Source organism: Oryzias latipes, chromosome 17, assembly GCF_053564925.1.
Source record: "Oryzias latipes strain Hd-rR chromosome 17, Olatipes_Hd-rR_3.1".
Classification (NCBI taxonomy): Eukaryota; Metazoa; Chordata; class Actinopteri; order Beloniformes; family Adrianichthyidae; genus Oryzias; species Oryzias latipes.
This window is the reverse complement of record NC_136253.1, coordinates 7,092,043-7,110,135: the sequence shown is the minus strand read 5'-3', so window position 1 is coordinate 7,110,135 and position 18,093 is coordinate 7,092,043. Positions and strand designations below refer to the sequence as shown.

Genomic DNA, 18,093 nt, shown 5'->3' with positions numbered 1-18,093 from the left:
GAGCCATGGCTTGGGGGAGACAATAAATTACATTTACAATAAAAATGTAAACATTTAAAACGAGAAAGAGGACAAGGGGCTTTTATTTTGATGCGTGTTTTCGGAAAGCGGAAGTCATCCGGCGGAAAGGGGAACTGGTTTAGTCCGTTGCTGGTTTCCGGAGTGCTTCGAAGGTACACGGAATCTGACTGTGTCACGATGAAAGCGCTCCGGGTCGAGAGACTTTCGGTACCGTTTCAGACAGATTTCTGAGTTTTGTTCTGTTCGGCTCGTTGGGTTTTTCAAAGACGGACTTTTACCTGAGAAGAACACCTGCCGTCCCTCCATTTGACCCTCGACGCTCCGAATGCTTTACTGCCTCCGTCTGCTTTTGTCCATTTCCACCTTCGTGCTCAGAAGGATTCGCTCCGGTGTTCCTGTCCCGAGTCTCCAGCACAGCTGCGGGTCTCTCATGAGCTCCGACCCGCAACTGCGGGGCCGGCGGGCTGCCTGATCCCGCCGCAGTCTGGTCTCCGGCAGAGCCGGATCATCATCATGGAGGAGGCGCTCAGGAACCAGTCATGTCTGGCCGCGGCCTCGGACACCGTCTCCTTCCTGGTACGAGTCTTCCCTATGCGGGTGAGGGGGATCCTGCCTGCAGGGACTGGTGACAAGCCAGCCCTCTCTCGTCGAACGGCTGTCAAGTGAGCCCTCTCTCAAAAATGGTGTGCCGCTTTTTTACATACATTGCGGTAACAGCAAGAAGGCCTTCATTCAGGTAAATGCAAAGTGTAAGAACTGTCATTATTCTCATATATATATACTATTTACACATACGCCCCCCTCCCCGTATATAACTATATATTTATATGTGTATATTTAATTATATGTTTCAGGTGAATTATCAATTAAAAACCAAATTAAAATCATGTATTGAAGAAGATACTATAATGTTCACTTAGGTTAAAAAAAAAAAACCTGCTAGTTTCCACAGACTCATTTCACTTCTCACTTATAGTATCCCACCTGGTGATGTCACAAAAAAAGTTTCAGATAGATCTGATGTGGAATTTCAAAATAAAACCCCATTGAAATCTTGTATGAATGCCTTATCGCCATATGTTGACAGAGCTGTAAATTGAAAACTCCTTGTTTCCACAGACTCATTTCACTTCTCACTTATAGTATTCCACCTGGCGTTGTCAAAAAATAAGTTTCAGATGGATCTGATGTGGAATTTCAAAATAAAACCTAATTGAAATCTGGTATAAATGTGTTATCGCCATATGATGACAAAGCTGTAAAATGAAAACTCCTAGTTTCCACAGAGTCATTTCACTTCTCACTTATAGTATCCCACCTGGTGATGTCAAAAAATAAGTTTCAGATGGATCTGATGTAGAATTTCAAAATAAAACCCAATTGAAATCTGTTATTACAGCGTTATTGTCATATGTTGACAGAGCTTTAAAATGAAAACTCCTAGTTTCCACAGAGTCATTTCACTTCACAGTGAAAGTATTCTACCTGGTGATGTAACAATATAAGTCTCAGAGGGATCTGATGTGGAATTTCAAAATAAAACCTAATTGAAATCTAGTGCAAATGCGTTACCGCCAGACTGGTCTAAATTGCCCACATTTTGGATCAAATCTGCCTCTCAGTGTAAGACCAGTCAAGGACACAGCCAGCAGAGCAAACAATCTGCTGGCGGCCGCCGGATAATTTAATCTAATCGCCCCCCCCCCCCCCCCCCCCCCCCCCCCCCCGGAGCTGAGACTCCTTGGCTCCAACAAAACATCACTCGCTCTCAGAGTGTGAAAACCGCCGCTGTGCTGAAGGCCGATGCTGCTGCTCACCCCCCCCCCCCCCCACTCGACCTCGACATTCCTCGGAACCCACCCCCCGCCCCCGAGTGAGCACTCCTGGAGACGCGAGCGCCCTGGGCAGCTGCGACTGGAGTGTAACACAGGGGGGGGGGGGCACCCCTATCCACCCTTCCCACTGATCCTTGTGTACTGCGTGGCCGTGAGAATATGTGCTTTTTGTGTTCAAACTGTGTAGTTTTTTTCTTGTATCTACACATTGTATCACAGTGTTGAGATACGACTTTTTTTGTCACCACTCACCCCACCACCTATTGTAACCATCTTTACCCATCCTAAGAAAATAGGTGCGCACTTGCTGCTGCTGCCTCAGTAAAACTCGAACTGTATGTGTATTTGTTGTATGTCTGATCTTGTTCGGGTTGCACTGGAACAATATCGTATGTCAGTGAAAGCTGTGCGTATGACAATAAAGGATTCTGATTCTGATATGTTGACAGAGCTGTAAAATGCAAACTCCTAGTTTCCACAGAGTCAATTCACTTCTCACGGATCTGATGTGGAATTTCAAAATAAAACCCAGCTTTTTACAGCTTTGTCATCATATGGCGATGACGCATTTATACCAGATTTCAATGGGGTTTTATTTTGAAATTCCACATCAGATCCATCTGAAACTTATTTTGTGACATCACCAGGTGGGATACTATAAGTGAGAAGTGAAATGAGTCTGTGGAAACTAGCAGGTTTTTTCCTAAACATAAGTGAACATTTTAGTAAATCCTCTTCAATATATGATTTTAATTTTTTTCTTTATTTGATAATTCACCTGAAAAATATAATTAAATATACACATATAAATATATAGTTATATACGGGGAGGGGGGCGTATGTGTAAATAGTATATATATATGAGAATAATGACAGTTCTTACACTTTGCATTTACCTGAATGAAGGCCTTCTTGCTGTTACCTAAATGTATGTAAAAAAGCGGCACACCCTTTTTGAGAGAGGGCTCAGTTGACAGCCGTTCGACGAGAGAGGGCTGGCTTGACACCAGTCTTCTGGCGGAAAGCTCCCACGCTTGAAGCTCTGCAGACTCTGACCAGACAGGTTCCTCTGCTGAATGCCCCGCATATACCTCAGCAGGAATGCGCGGGCTGGAGCTCTAAAGTCGGGATCAAAACGAAAGTCCCAGATTCATCTGGAAACCATGAAAGCAGAAGGTTTTTTTTTGTTTGTCAAGTTTCAGTTGTGTCTGAAAATGTCGGTGTTGACTGAGCTGTGAATCCTGATTCCAAAAGACTGACTTGTTTAGAGAAAAGTCAGTTTCAGCCTTCAGGGCCATCCTGCTGCAGTTTGATGACACGTCTGTTTGTTGAGGATGGAGCTTTGATTAGAGGTGGTCGGTGGTCTCAGGTGGAGCTCAGGTGATGCAGGCGGCATGTTGGAGGTGTCTGACCACAGGTTGGTGCCCAGGGCCTCCTTTGTACCAAGACGGTCTTTGAGTACAGAATGAAGCCCACAACTGTCAGGCCAGGTGAGGGAAGTACTGTTGCCATGGAAATAGTAGGCCCAAAAAAACAACAGCAGTCAGCTGGATTTGGCTGATACTTTAAGCGTGGACGACATATTCTTTTTAACACTATTTGGGGGTGTTAAAGCTGGAGCAGTGTGCTGGAGGCTGTCCTGAGGTGACCATCAGGTTCTCCTAAATTTCCCGCAACACTGAGGCGTTGCACCTCTGCAGAAATAAAGCTAACGGCTGGTCAAGACCTGACCTTCTATTCAATCCTGGACTGCTTCAGATGCAGATAACATTTTGGGTCAGACTGACACGAGTTCTTTAAACTCGGAGAAGGTTTATCCTTAGACCCCTGACGTACCCAGATGTGGACAAACTACGGCCCAGGGTCATATGTTAAACAATTTATCTGGCCCACCAAAACTGTAATAAAGTATATAATCCTTAACAATGTTTTATTTTCCCTGTAGTTCTGGCGTCTCTCCATAGACGGTGCTCTACAAATGCATTTACCTTTGTTTAGGTTTAGAACGTTGTTTTGCATTCATGAGGCGTTGCAAGATTTTTTGCATTTGTGACGTTCTAGTGTGATTTTCAAGTCAAACAGGCATTTTTCCGATCAGTCACATGAACGCATCACTTATCTGAGGTTGAGTTTGTCCGTGAGGGGCATTAACCCGTCGGCGTTACTGGCACTGAAATCAGAACCAAAGCCTGCAGTTTTGAAATACAAACTCCAAAATGTTCTGTTTTAAAAATATTTATATCAAATTTCAATCAAAACTAAAGCATGTTTTTGTCCATCTTCATTTAATGTAATTTTTCTCTGTCATGAGGTGGATTACCAAAACACTGCATCTGCATCGGGGGGGGGGGGGGGTATTCCCGAAAGCAGGTTATGCTAGTTACCCCGGTAAGTTTGAGGCTAAGGAAGTTGAAAACCTCAGCTTTCGGTTCATAAACCGAGGTATGGTTCAGGGTATGCTTAGTTGCCATAGCAACTCATGCTCTGAACATAACCTGGTCTGGATCAGGTTTAGTTGAAGGTTAGTTTGTTTTCAGAGAGGTGAAGTAGCATGGCGTGTCCATTTGAAGAGGATTTAGTGGATGAAGAAGCTCACATAATACTTTTTCCACCATGAGAGGGTGATAAGACCACATATGGATGTTGGAAAAATAAACTTTTTTACTTTGATCTAACTGAATTATTTGCTCCAGGTAAGATGAATCATTTTTTAAGTTAAGTCAGCTTAAAAATAACTCATAGTTTTCAGACATTTATTTTACTTTCATTTAAATTAATTCAATTAAGTAGGTGTAACTTTGGTGCTGCTGTTAGATTGGCAGCAAAAGGAATTGTGGGATACCATTACCTTTGCCTGTCTGGACGGATTTGTGTTTAAGTGTGGGTTTTTTTCTAAATATGTTTCGTTGTTTAGCTGTTTCACTGTGTTTTGCCCAGTTATTTGTACTGTCATATTTAATTCTTTCTGCACCATGAGTGAGAGGGAGGGAGAGGATGATGAGTTTATATAGTACACCTACTGGGTAATGGATTAATGATTAATTCAGAGAAATGGGACATGGTGCTTGCTTCAAAGCTGTCTTGTTTCATTTATTTTATTGTTATAAAAACGGATTTAGTTGTTTAGCTGTTTTACTGTGTTTTGTCTAGTTAATTTACCCTGTTATGTTTACTTCTTTCTGCACCATGAGTGAGAGGGAGAGAGAGCATGATGAATTTATTTAGCACCACTAGTGTGATTTGAAGATGCAAGAGCTGGGGGGTATTCCATGAAGCATGTTTAAACTACCCTGACTTTAAGCCTGAACTTTGGCTGAAATACGCCTGAACTTGCTTACTCTGGGTATGTCGGTTCCAAAAGACCGGATATGAGTTGGCGTAATTACGTCCACTTGGTAACCCTGGGTTAATGCACGTGCACAGCAAGTACATAAAGACATTCTCAATGGATCGCCGATTTCCGGAGTCACCATGGAAACGCGTGGTGAAAAAAAAAAGCGCTACACTTTAGTGAGACGGAGTCTGAGATTTAAATGACGGCGTATGAAGATTATACGTATAGTCCATCAAAAAAGTAACACGGCTGCATCAGCAAGAAAGAGTTTCTGCTTTCCATTTCCATTTTCGTTGTCACGCATACGTATATATATATACTGTCCAATTTCGCCAACTTAAATGAATTACTTCTATTGGTAACAAGTAATTGAGTTAAATTTAATCAACCTAATTTCTTACGTCTATAAAACTCAATAATTGTTTATACAACTCAAATTTACATATTTATTTAACTAAATGTCATATTACTCCAATTCAATTAATATCTTTCCATCTTAATTAATTATAATTCTTGAACTCTCATATGTCTAAGTTTGAGCCGGCAGATATACTCATTTGTATAACAATTAAAAGAACGAATCAATATGCAAAACGTGCAACAAGTCATGCAGAAATTTCCGTCATTGTCACTACAATCTTAGACAGTAGGGTTGCAATTTAAACTCATCATCTTCTCCCTCCCTCTCACTCATGGTGCAGAGACTTAAGCACAGTAGGTCAAAATAACTCTGCAAAACACAGTAAAACAGCTAAACAACTAAACACATTTGGTCAAAAAACCTACACTTAAACCCAAATCCGTCCAGACAAGCAGAGGGAATGATATCCCACAATCCTTTGGGGTGCCAATCTAACAGCAGCACCAAAGTTACACCTACTTACTTGAAAAAATATGAATGAAAGTAAAAATAAATGTCTGAAAACTATATGTTATTTTTAAGCTGATTTAACAAAAAAAGATTTATCTTACCTGAAGCAAATAATTAAGTTAGATCAAAGTAAAACTAAAAAACTAAACCTGCTCCAGACCAGGTTATGTTCAGAGCATGAGTTGCCATGGCAACTTGACATACCCTGAAACATACCTCCATTTCTGGAACCGAAAGCTGAGGTTATCAACTTCCTTAGCCTCAAACTTATCGTGGGAGCTAGCAGAACCTGCTTTCTGGAATACCCCCCCTGAAGTTAAAGTCAGCATCGTAACTGTATACATGATTATATATTTTAAATCCACACTGCATCATTGATTCTAATGTTATAAATTAGAGAATATCTGTAGGCTCAAAATTAGACATATTAGAGTTCAAGAAGAACAATAAATTAAAATGGAAAAAATATTAATTGAATTGGAGTAATATGACATTTAGTTAAATAAATATGTAAATTTCAGTTTGATAGATGTAAGAAATCAGGATAAATAAATTTAACTCAATTATTTGTTACCAATTAAAGTAATTCATTTAAGTTGGATAAGTTAAGAGCTGGTTTAGCTCGTGCTGGTTTACGGCGCCTTCCGTCCGTGAAACCTGGGTTCAACCCGGGCTGCTCCCTGTTCCCTTCTCTACTTCTGTGCCGGTCCCAAGCCCGGTTGCTTTGAGAAGGTTGCGTCAGGAAGGGCATCCGGCGTAAAACATTGCCAAGTATACCATGCGACTCGTTCGCTGTGGCGACCCTTGATGGGACAAGCCGAAAGAGAAACAACATTTAAGTTGGATAAGTTGGATAATTTATATATACGTGTCACAATGTAATTGGAAATGACATCCGAAACTTGTGCGTTTACTTTGTTCTTTTTCTCCAAGCAGAAACTCTTCCTTTTGCTGATGATGCAGCCGTGTTACTTTTTTGATGGTCTTATAATCTTCATCCGCCGTCATTAAAATCTCAGACTCCGTCTCACTGAAATATAGCACTCTTTTTTTTCTCCACGTGTTTCCATGGGCACTCTGGAAATCGGCGATCCATTGAGAATGTCTTTATTTAATTGCCGTGCACGCCCATTAACCCAGGGTTACCAAGTGGAGCGTAATTACGCCAACTCATATCCGGTCTTTTGGAACCGACATATCCAGAGTAAGCAAGTTCAGGCGGAATTCAGCCAGAGTTCAGGCTTGAAGTCAGGGTAGTAGTCTGGACAGTTTAAACATGCTTCCTGGAATACTCCCTTGGTCCGGCACTTTTGACAAATCTGAGAACCCCCTATGGCCCACGAGTCAAAAGATTTGCTCGCCCCTGTTCTAACCTCTGCCTGAGTTTGGTAACGTTCTGGAGTTTCTGAAACAGGAACTAATGTACCTGTCTTGATCCACAGGTGTGCCTGTTCCGTGAGGTGGAGGATTACCTGAGTTTTTTGGAGTACCTGCTGTGGGTCTTCACTCCTCTGGCTGTCGTCTTTATCTTGCCGTTCCTCATAGTCATCCTCCTCTACCTCTCCATACTGTTCCTTCACGTCTATAAGGTGAGTTCCCTTCTCCCACTGGTGAAAGTGCGCTCGCTTCTTTCTTTCATTCAACAATAATGGGACACAACCTGATATTCTCACCCGTAGTCGGTAAGCTCTTCTGAAACAAATACTTTCATAGAACGTCGCACAGAAATAAGCCAACTACGACGTTTGTCTGTAAAGATGATGACAGAAAGGAGGGTTTGTGTTCCTGTGATGCTGTCAAAGCAGATTCAGGTCAGTTCAGGCCTGACAGAAGCCTCTTTAGTGGATGGAATTATTGTGCTCCACATTTCATTTCATTTCATTTATTTATTTGTTCTTTTCATGAAAATTGTTGATTGTCAAATATGCTTACATGTTTGTTGTACATTATTGAACATTTTCACCATTGGAAAGGAGCAGAATTCCTATAATAGTCTGCTCCCTTTTAAACACTGCATAGTTTTTTACATTTCATCACCTGTGCTCAAATTTCACTTTCCATTCCTTTAGCACTTACATTCCAAATATTCCTCTCTGCAGTCAAGTTTGTACAATCTCTAAATTGTTTAGTCTTATACATCCGTTTAAGTAGAATAATATTTTGACAACCTTTTAACTGATTCTCCTGGGAATTCCACATTTTTACCCCGACTATAGACAAACACTTTTGCTTTAGTGTTGTTTGAAATTAAATCTTCTCCTATGATTTTCATCTCCTGCGGTAAAAATAAAAAGCTTTGTAAGTCTTCTGGTAAATCTCTGTTTCTGGCTTTAAACATATAACTAATAAGGTCTGCATTTTGATTACATTTAAATAAATCAAACTTAATGACAAGTTCATTTGTATGATCTCTAAATGTAGCTTTGTGAATAATTTGAATAGCTCTCCTTTGTAATAAAATTAAGGGCATTATATTAGCTTCATATTCATATTTCCCCCCAATTCCTCTAACCTCACATGCATATCATTTAGAGATCAGGGTAGAATGATCGATGGTGTCAAAAGCCTTCTTTAAATCAATGAAAACAACGGTTGTGTATTTCTTTTCTGTCAGTTGCTGTCGAAATTTCTTCAACTATTTTCATTATAGCCAAAGCTGCAGACCTATTAGAACCAAACCCAAACTGATTCCCACTCATTTATTTTATTTCAATAAAGCTGTCTAGTTTGTTAACAAACAACTTGTATAACACTTTTGATAAATTGAGAAAGTAATGATGCTGGTCTGTAATTATTAAAAGTATGTCTGTCCCCATTTAAAAAAAAAAAAAGAATAACTTTTCTTTTTTTCCGTTTGTGTACTGTAGTCAAAATGTCTTTTTCAGTCACATCAGATAAATACATAGATCGGGAAATCCAGTTTTTATTTGTTACTAACATCTTTTGATTGTATATTTTTGTCATCTGTTCTGCTAGGTTGGGTTCTATATTTACAAAAATGAATTTCATTCATTTGCCATGTCCTCTTAGTTTTTAGTTACCACATTTTCTTTAATTAAGAAATTTTTCTGTTGATCCTGACTTATTTCCTATGACCTTCTTCAGAATATTCCACATAGCCTTTATGTTATGTTTATTTTTCATGCAGAATTCTATAATATTTCTTCTCAGCTTGTTTTTGTAAACCGTATAGCGTTTTTCAGCTGCTGCTGTTCTTAAGTTTAAAAAGTTTCAAAAGAGTTTGTTTATCTTTTTCCATGCAGTCTGTAAGCCCTTTGTTATCCAGAGTTTTCTGTTATTCTTAGCTTTAGGTCTGCTTCAAACGTCTGGACAGTGTCTATATCATACAGATCTACGGTAAATGATGTTTTAAAAAAACCTCATATGCACCATTCACATCATCTGTATACATTCCCTTCCGGTCTTGATTTATCAGATTGTTTCTGAAAGCATTTAGAGTTTCATCTTTCCTTATTCTTTTATATATTTGGTGGATTTCTGTTGACTTTAGTGGCAATTTAAATTCAAATGTAGCAAATATAGGCAAGTGATCACTTATGTCATTAATAACTAAACCACAATCTCTTTGACTTTCCAAAATATTGGTAAAAATAGTGTCTATTAAATTTGCACTAGTTGTTATTCTGCTAGGCATCGAATAAAAATCAGATGTTTGTAAATGTGAATTAAACTTTAGATCTGTATTAAAGTCTCCACAGATTATGAATTGTTTATGTTGGTTTAAATTACCTTACATATCTTCTAAATTGTCCTTAAAGGTTTCAATTTTTGATCCTGGTTTCCTATGTACACATCCAACGTTCATATTTGTGTTTTTGTTTTCCATTAAATCCATAGCAGAAGTCATGCATTTTACCGCTTTCCATTTTAAACCGTTGTCACCCGTTGGACTTTTTTAGACTTGCTTTTTACTGTAAATAGCCTTTGTAAATATTTTTACCACTGATATTGTGCTGTTGTGTTGTAAATGTAACTGTTGAACCTTTATCCTGCCTTAGGACAACGGATGAAATTCAGCTCCTGTGCTAACTTTGGCATATTTGAGTGGAAGCAGCTGCTGAAACATTGTTTAATATGCACTGTCCTAATTAAAATAAATAAATAAATGAATGAATAAAGGGCAACTCCCACTCCAATCCTATTTGTTCTGCCAACCGTCAAATTTCAAATCGTTCTCATCATGCTTCACATTTTCCTTTAAATGTATCCAGAAAACATTGAATTTTGTTGAAGTTTCTCTCTGGATCCACATCATTATCATAAAGGCCATCCCACAATGCCCTGCTCTCTACAGAATACTCCACAGTCTGGTTCTGTCAACAGAGCCTACACAAAAATAGAACTTCAGAGTTTCTTTATTTGTGCTGATCCAGATCTTTCACTCGTCTCACTGCGATCACTTTGGCTTGCTCTGGTGATCCATTTAGTTTTATGAAGACTTTTCCATTCCTGGTCCAGGTGGATTGTATTTATGTTGCTTTTTCAGGATGCAACAAGTCCAAGCAATTTCTGAGTTTCTCTTGGCCAAGTGCTCATTTAAATAAATTCCAGTGTCTTTAAGTTTCTTTGCCTCCTTTAAGATTTCCTCTTTGTGCTTTCTGTTCACAAATCTCATAATGATTTGACGTAATCAATGACATGATGAGGATTGTGGGAACATCTCAGTATTTTCTGTGACTCAACAACACAAAGAGCACGGAATTCCATCCATCTGATCGTCTGTCTGAGCTGACCTGTTGCTTCCGTCTGTCAGAGGAAGAACCAGCTGAGGGAGGCGTACTGTAATAACCTGTGGGATGGCGCCAGGAAGACCCTGGCCACGCTGTGGGACGGACACGGAGCCATATGGCACGGTGAGGTTTCTCTGCAGTGTTACACCAGCAGTGAAATGGGGACTGATACGTGTCCAAATCAGAGGCCTTTGACGGGTTTTCAGAAGGCAAATTAGTTGGAAGTGCATTGTGGGATTTGTAGTATCTTGGTGGTAGATGCTGACAAGCTCTAATAGTGATCAGATATTTCCATGCGGGCCAAAGATCATTCTCTGAGTTTGACATGTGAGCCCTACAGAGTAACTCAGAGGTAGCCTGGCATGGTTCGTACCTTATTGGTCAAATAAACGTAAAAGCTGAGTTCATAGTCTTAATATCTTCTAGGAGATCCTATTCTTGCCATTTCTAATCTGGTTTAGTGAGACCTTTGGTGAAAATATTCCAGGGATGATGAGCTCTTTCAGATTTAACTGGAGCTAAACTGAAGCCTTAATCTGGGGCAGAGGAGCACAGCGTCAGGTTCAAGGTGCTTCACTTTTACAGGAAATGGATCTCCAAGGAACATCTGCCCACCACGAGAAGATGAAGCTCATGTTTACATGTTGCATTTGTCAGATGAGAGGCTGAACAAACCCAAGACTGAACTCTAACCCATCCACCAGGCTACGAGATCCACGGCATGGAGAAGATCCCCGACCAGGGCCCAGCCCTGATCGTCTACTACCATGGAGCCATTCCCATCGACTACTACTACTTCCTGGCCAGAGTCATTCTCCAGAAAGGACGGACCTGCCACTCTGTGGCCGACCACCTCCTCTTCAAGATCCCAGGTACACAACACAGCTGCACAAAACGCACACTGCTGCACAAACAAAACACACTCAGCTACACAAAATGCACACTGCTGCTGCACAAACAAAACAAACTCAGCTACACAAAACGCACACAGCTGCCCAAAAATACACACACAGCTACACAAAACGCACACTGCTGCTGCACAAACAAAACCCATACAGCTACACAAAATGCACACTGCTGCTGCACAAACAAAACAAACTCAGCTACACAAAACGCACACAGCTGCCCAAAAACACACACACAGCTACACAAAACGCACACTGCTGCTGCACAAACAAAACCCATACAGCTACACAAAACGCACACTGCTGCTGCACAAACAAAACACACTCAGCTACACAGAAATACACACACAGCTACATAAAAATAAACACTGCTGCACAGAAAAACACACAGAGCTACACAAAATGCACAGAACAGCACAAGAACACACTGCTGCACAAAAAACAAATATACAGCTGCATAGAAAAACACACACAGCTGGACAGACAATTACACAACGCAGCGACATAAAACGCACAGCTGCATGAAAAACACACACACAGTGGCACAAAAACGTACACACAGCTGTGTAGAAAAACACACGGTCTTCTTGAATCGTCATGTCAAGGCGATGATGTTCAACCAAATCCCACTTTTAATGTGAAATCTGCGGGACTTCCTGTCCGTACCTGCATTCACCTGTCGGTCCGTTGTGTCTCAAATGCTCATGGTCTTCAGGTTTCAAGCTGCTCCTGGAAGTGTTCAGCGTGATCCACGGTCCTCAGGAGGAATGCGTGCGCGCTCTCAGGAACGGTCACCTGCTGGGGATTTCTCCTGGAGGAGTGCGAGAAGCTCTGTTCAGTGATGAGACCTACCCTCTTCTTTGGAGCAAACGCAGGGGCTTTGCCCAGGTTGCCATTGACTCTCAGGTGGTGAGTGCATCCAGCAATGTTGCATCTAGTTCTTACCCATCAACACTTGCTCCAACATCACAGAACATTTTAGTGAGCTCCTGCTTTCATGTTTTCCACACTGCTGGATTTGGACCCACGATTAAAAACAAATTGGAACAGAAAACATTGAATCCATAAATGTTTCATTTAACAGAAACATTTATGGATTCACTGCAGTAAAATGTGAGGAATGATGTAGTTGCAGTTTCTGCAGTCTAGTCATTGTAATTTATTATCTTACTCTGTTATCAACAAGTAATTGTTCTGAGATTCAAGGATTTAGTTTTCCTTCCTCCATAGGACTGGAATAAGGCAGAAAAATGTATCTTAGTTTTTCATATCCAAGGTCATAAAAAGGTTTTTGAAAAGTCTTAAGTTAACCTTGAAGAGACGTGTAGGAACTCTGAAACACAGGGAGGCCTGATGGTTCTCATGTTCCTCCACCTCCAGCTCATTCAGCATCAGCAGAGTTCAACACGCCTCCATCCTTTCATGTGAAAAGATCTGCTTTTGCCTGTAAACGTTTCCGGTTGCCAGTTCGTCCCCCATCGTTTCCTGGACACCACCTGGAATCCCGACGGTTGAAAAAGCAGTTTCACTGACCGGGAGATCAAATGTTTTTGGGTTTTCCGCAAAATTTGACGGCATAATTTAGTAAAAAGTTAGTTATCTGTATAACTTTGTAAATACTCAGGTTTAACGAAGAGTCTCTGTGTTCATGTGGTTTGATTAAAGCTGCAGAAATGAGAGTGCTCATGTTTGCTTCAGCGCTGGTCCACCTCTGCTCACCCCTTCCCGTCTGCTTCTTCCAGCCGGTGATCCCGATGTTTACGCAGAACGTTCGTGAAGGCTTCAGGTCTCTGGGAACTCTAAGTAAGTGCAGAAAGCAGAAGCAGCAGCAGCAGCTAAAAACGGCAGAGCGTCGTTGATGGCATGACGGTCATCATGTGAAGCACAGCTGGAGATGAGCTGCAGGACAGAACACAAGCAGGGAGTGGAGACCCCCCCCAGGCTCTGATTCTCAGCCTTTGCTTGGTCATGTTGCCCCTGTAGCCTTTCAGTGCTGGTTCAGCATCAAACATGTGCGTCAGACCTGCACACGTCATTCATCCAGGTAGATTCCATCAAAGTAGCAGGTAAAAAGCAGCCGGCTGGACTTGGTTCTCAGTCCTGACATGCAGAGGTGTGACAGGGGGGGGGGTCACACATGCTATAGGAGGTCAACAGGGTAACGGTGGTTTCTGTTAGTCTCACTGTCGTCTGTCCCATTTGGTCTTCTGGTTTTCCAGGATTGTTCCGCTGGCTGTATGAACGCTTCCGTCTCCCCATAGCTCCTGTTTATGGTGGGTTTCCGGTGAAATTCCGAACATTCCTTGGTGATCCCATTCCATACGATCCCAACACGAGTGCTGTAGAACTGGCAGAGAGAGTGAGTTCACCCGCCTTTCTTTATCTGACAAACTGTGACTGCCATTGGTGGAACCCTTCAGGAAATGTTTTTCCCTCCTGAACTTCCAGATTGGAACACCATTCTTGACTGTGTTTGTAGGATTTCCTCTTGCTCCCTCCATCCACTGTGTTCAGAATCTGAAATGTAGAGCACTGAAGGTTCAAAATGTTTTTCTTCAAACCCCAGAATGAAAAGAGGCTAGGCTGCTTCAGAATCTCAGGAGGCTCCACCCGAGCGTCACAGATCTTTCCTGCGGTTCAGACTCTTCCTCGCCTTCTGAGTGCTGCTTTGTCTTCCAGGTGAAGCTCGCCGTTCAGTCGCTGATCGATGAACACCAGCAGATTCCCGGCAGCATCCTCTGCGCCTTGTTGGAGAGATTCCGCAGTAAACGCAAAGCACCTTAAGTAACTTTGGGCCGGCGCAGCTCATGATGGACACTTGTCCCACAGCAGAAGTTGCACCTGCAACTCCCTCCACTTTGTGGGTTTTATTGCACATTTGTTTTGTAACTTTGTTGTGTATGTGGACTCGCCCTGTCATCTGCCCATTCCCTGAAGTCATGGTGGAGAGTGTCTGAGAAGGAGAAGAGCAAAATCCTTTATTGATTTGTGGCACACTCTTGCACAAACCAGTGTCCTTAAATGTAACTGTCCACTTTATTTATGTCAAAGAGGTAGATGTTCTTTAATCAATAAATGTACATTTTTGATTTATTGGAAAAGCTGCTGGATCTGGAACATGGGGGGGGGGTAAGGACTCGGCAGAAAGCGGAGATCTCTGAATGACCACAGCCACAACAGGAAGTGGTCTGGAAACGAGAGACAAATATGTCAGCTCCATCCCCATGACAAGTCACCCCTGGTGGTGTCTTTGTAGTTGCCTTTAAAAGCTCTCCCACCCAGCAGGCCCCCCCCTGTGAAAAGGAACCAATGACCAGGGCCCTGAGGTCCGACCTGCAGGAATGGCGCCCAAAATGAAGAGCAGATCCAGAGAGCTCAGCTGGGAGTCGGTCTGCGTTCATCTGGATCCACTAGCAAGTTTCCTAAGAACCCGCCAGCGCCGCGTCAGAACGCCACTTGAAACGCGTTCACACTGCTGAATCCTACAGGGAGGATGGAGGAAGGAGGTGGTAAACATGGAGGTTGCTTGTTTATGACTGTTCGGCTGCGTTTGTAAATCAAGTGTGCAGGAGGCAGGCTTTGTTCAGTTTATCTGGCGATTTACCACAATGCCAAAAAAACAGCAGTTCAGTGATGTGACACTAGCCAACCCTGCAGGTAACCGGTGTAAAGGAGGTAATGAGCTGGTCAGATTTAACATGCAGGAGCCACAGGTACGATGATGGGCAGCTCAAGAACAGGATAGCCCCGCCCACTCAGCCCCTTAAACCCCAGAGCCACACCCCCTAACATGTCAAAGCATTTGCATTATCCAGCTCCTTACCACCCAGGATGATGTGCAGATGACCAGCAGCTGCAATACGCCAGTCTGTTGGAGCTAGAAGAACATCATGTTTGCAGATTCTGAATGTCAAGTCTGATGCTTTTTTCCCACTTATTGATTGATTTCAACCCATTTTCAGATCCTATTCATTGTCATCACCACCTTCTGGGGAAAAGCAGAAGGATAAGTGAAAGTCGCGATAAACTACGACTTTAAATTTTTTTAAAATCTTTTATTGTATTATATTTTCATGGAAAAAAATATTTTTATGTTGGGACAGATACTGAACAGTGAAGTTTTCCAGATTCTTGAATTCCAGATCATCAACTATAAATGAAATCTGTGTCCAAACAAACAAGTAAACTAGAATGAATGTCACATCCATTCACATTTGAGTTTCCTAAAGTTCAGCCCACTGTTGTTTTTCCACATCCAGAGAATCCAAAGGGAACATTCTAGACACTGGATGGTCACATGACTTTATTTATAGTTTTTCCACACATTGGACTGGAATGACGCACTGATCCTTGTTAATGAGGTCACATGAGTGTTGTCTGCTGTGATTGGTCGTTTCTACCTCAGAGTATAATGAACTGACGCCACCTTAATCTAGATGGTATCTTCCAATATCTATTATAATCAATTTATTTCATTTTGAAACAAAAGGGATTGAAATCAATTCAGTCAATTTCTCGTTACATCTAATAATGACAGTTCACCAGGAGCCATATGTTTTAAAAAATATTGTAATGAATTCCAGGTCTGTCAGAGAGACCTTGAGACACTTAGTTTTCCTGATGAGGAAATCTTCAGGACAGCTCCTGATGTTCTGACCCTCCTTTCATCTCTGTCTTCCATCAAACCTCCTCTATTGCTGTGATGGATCAGCTTTTTCCTGGAGGATCAGGGTCTGAGTGTGTAACTGTTCACTGCACAGAGGAAAAAAGGACTCAAGGACAGGAAATGACCACAATGTACTTTATTGAACCCATGTTGGTAATTTGGGTCTCGTTAAATCCAAATAAAAATTTACAAAATCTCCATATATACAATTTTTTTAGTTAGTTGTGATTTATTTTTCCATGAAAATGTACTTTTTCTTACTGAATGCATCTTTAGTTCTTCAGACTGAAATCACACAAAGCCACTCACTAAAAGACCACTTTTTCTTAAACAGTAGTAATTATTGTACACCACATAAACCACATTTATCTGTTTTCATTCTCTTGGATGTTCATCATACTCTGAGGACTTCACAGTCTGAATGTTATGTTTAATATTTACATTTCTACACACGAGTGAGTTTTGTCCCGCTGTGATCAAACTGCTGGCGCCTAGGTCTCACGTCCAGCACCGTTGACTGACTGCAGGACATGAACCTTAGAGGACAGACGTGCACGCACAACAGCGACACGCTGCTTTGTCAGCACACTCCTGTGGGCTTTTCTGTGCAAGTCTTCTGTCAGACAGGTGCGATGATGACCTCTTTCCTCTCTGAACTCTGGTCTCACCTGTCTGTCAGGGTTCTGCTTCACTCAACCTTTGCTGGCGCTTGTGTTCTGCTTCTTTGCACTACATCCACCAGACAGCAGGGGGCAGCACAGGCTCTGTGGGTGAAGTTGAACTGTGCTGATGCTGACCTTAAAAATTCTCCTTCAGAAATAAATGAACAAAGTAGGCAGAAGCCTTGAGGCTGCAGCAACTCCTCCTGATCTGAGAAATCTCTGAGATATAAAACAGTCATTTTAAGTTTCATCTGCTCTCCGTTTCAGTGATTAAATCGAAAAGACAAAAACGCCACAGTACTCCGTTGCACTAATGCTCACTGGTTGAGATAAGGCCTGAGCGTGTTGGACTGTGTAGGAGAGGGTCTTTGTTCTGAACATATAGATGAAAATCTGACAGAGATCCATGATTGTTCAGAAACTTTCAAAGCCTTTCTTCACTCTCTGAACAAAGAAAACTGGAGCTGTTCACAACCAAACAGAACTTCAAGAGAAACAGAAACCACTGTGCTTGTACTAACCAGAGGTTGGACTGATGGGCCAGAAACAGAACCAAAGTTAAGTATTTTACAGGCAAAACCATCAGATTTAAGTCAAAACAGAGTAAAGGTATTGTCTACAGTGAACAGAACCGGTCTGAGTCAGATCCAGCTGCAAAACGGTTCTCTGCAACAAAATCATGACCAGAAAGAAAGATGTGTGGACTGGAAAGCATTTGATGTTCCAGTGAGGCTCTGCACAAACCTCTTCTTTTATCCAGGAAAAGAAACTCCTAAAAGATTGAAATGAGATCTTTGTTAGCTTAGCAGCTATTTGACTAAAAAGACAAACAAACACAGAAAGTCTAAGGAGAACGGCTCTGTTGTGTGTAGCTCATGTCCAACACTCAGAGCATGCAGAGGCTTATGGAAACCTGCAGAGAATGTTTGACTCTGCTCCAGCAGTGAAGACACGATGAAGACCGTAGGAGGATTTGATCTTCCTCTTCACAACAACAAACCGTTTAGGTTTGGTTGTAGTTCTGGAAGCCAAATAATCATCATGAAGC

General features: G+C 41.7%; 1 protein-coding gene across 2 annotated transcripts; it reads left to right on the top strand.

Annotated features, from left to right (window-relative positions):
• Nucleotides 1–10: 10 nt before the first annotated feature.
• On the top strand, nucleotides 11–14,818 carry tmem68 (transmembrane protein 68). Of its 2 annotated transcripts, none has more exons than XM_020710749.2 (8): nucleotides 11–597; nucleotides 7,504–7,650; nucleotides 10,836–10,935; nucleotides 11,517–11,684; nucleotides 12,433–12,626; nucleotides 13,460–13,520; nucleotides 13,979–14,076; nucleotides 14,397–14,818. In XM_020710749.2, the coding sequence occupies exons 1-8, from the start codon at nucleotides 535–537 to the stop codon at nucleotides 14,499–14,501; spliced, it is 936 nt and encodes a 311-aa protein (XP_020566408.1). In that variant the 5' UTR covers nucleotides 11–534; the 3' UTR covers nucleotides 14,502–14,818. The 2 variants fall into 2 exon arrangements, with proteins under 2 accessions (XP_020566408.1, XP_004078671.1); XM_004078623.4 differs by having other exon boundaries at nucleotides 13,937–14,076.
• Nucleotides 14,819–18,093: the final 3,275 nt, after the last annotated feature.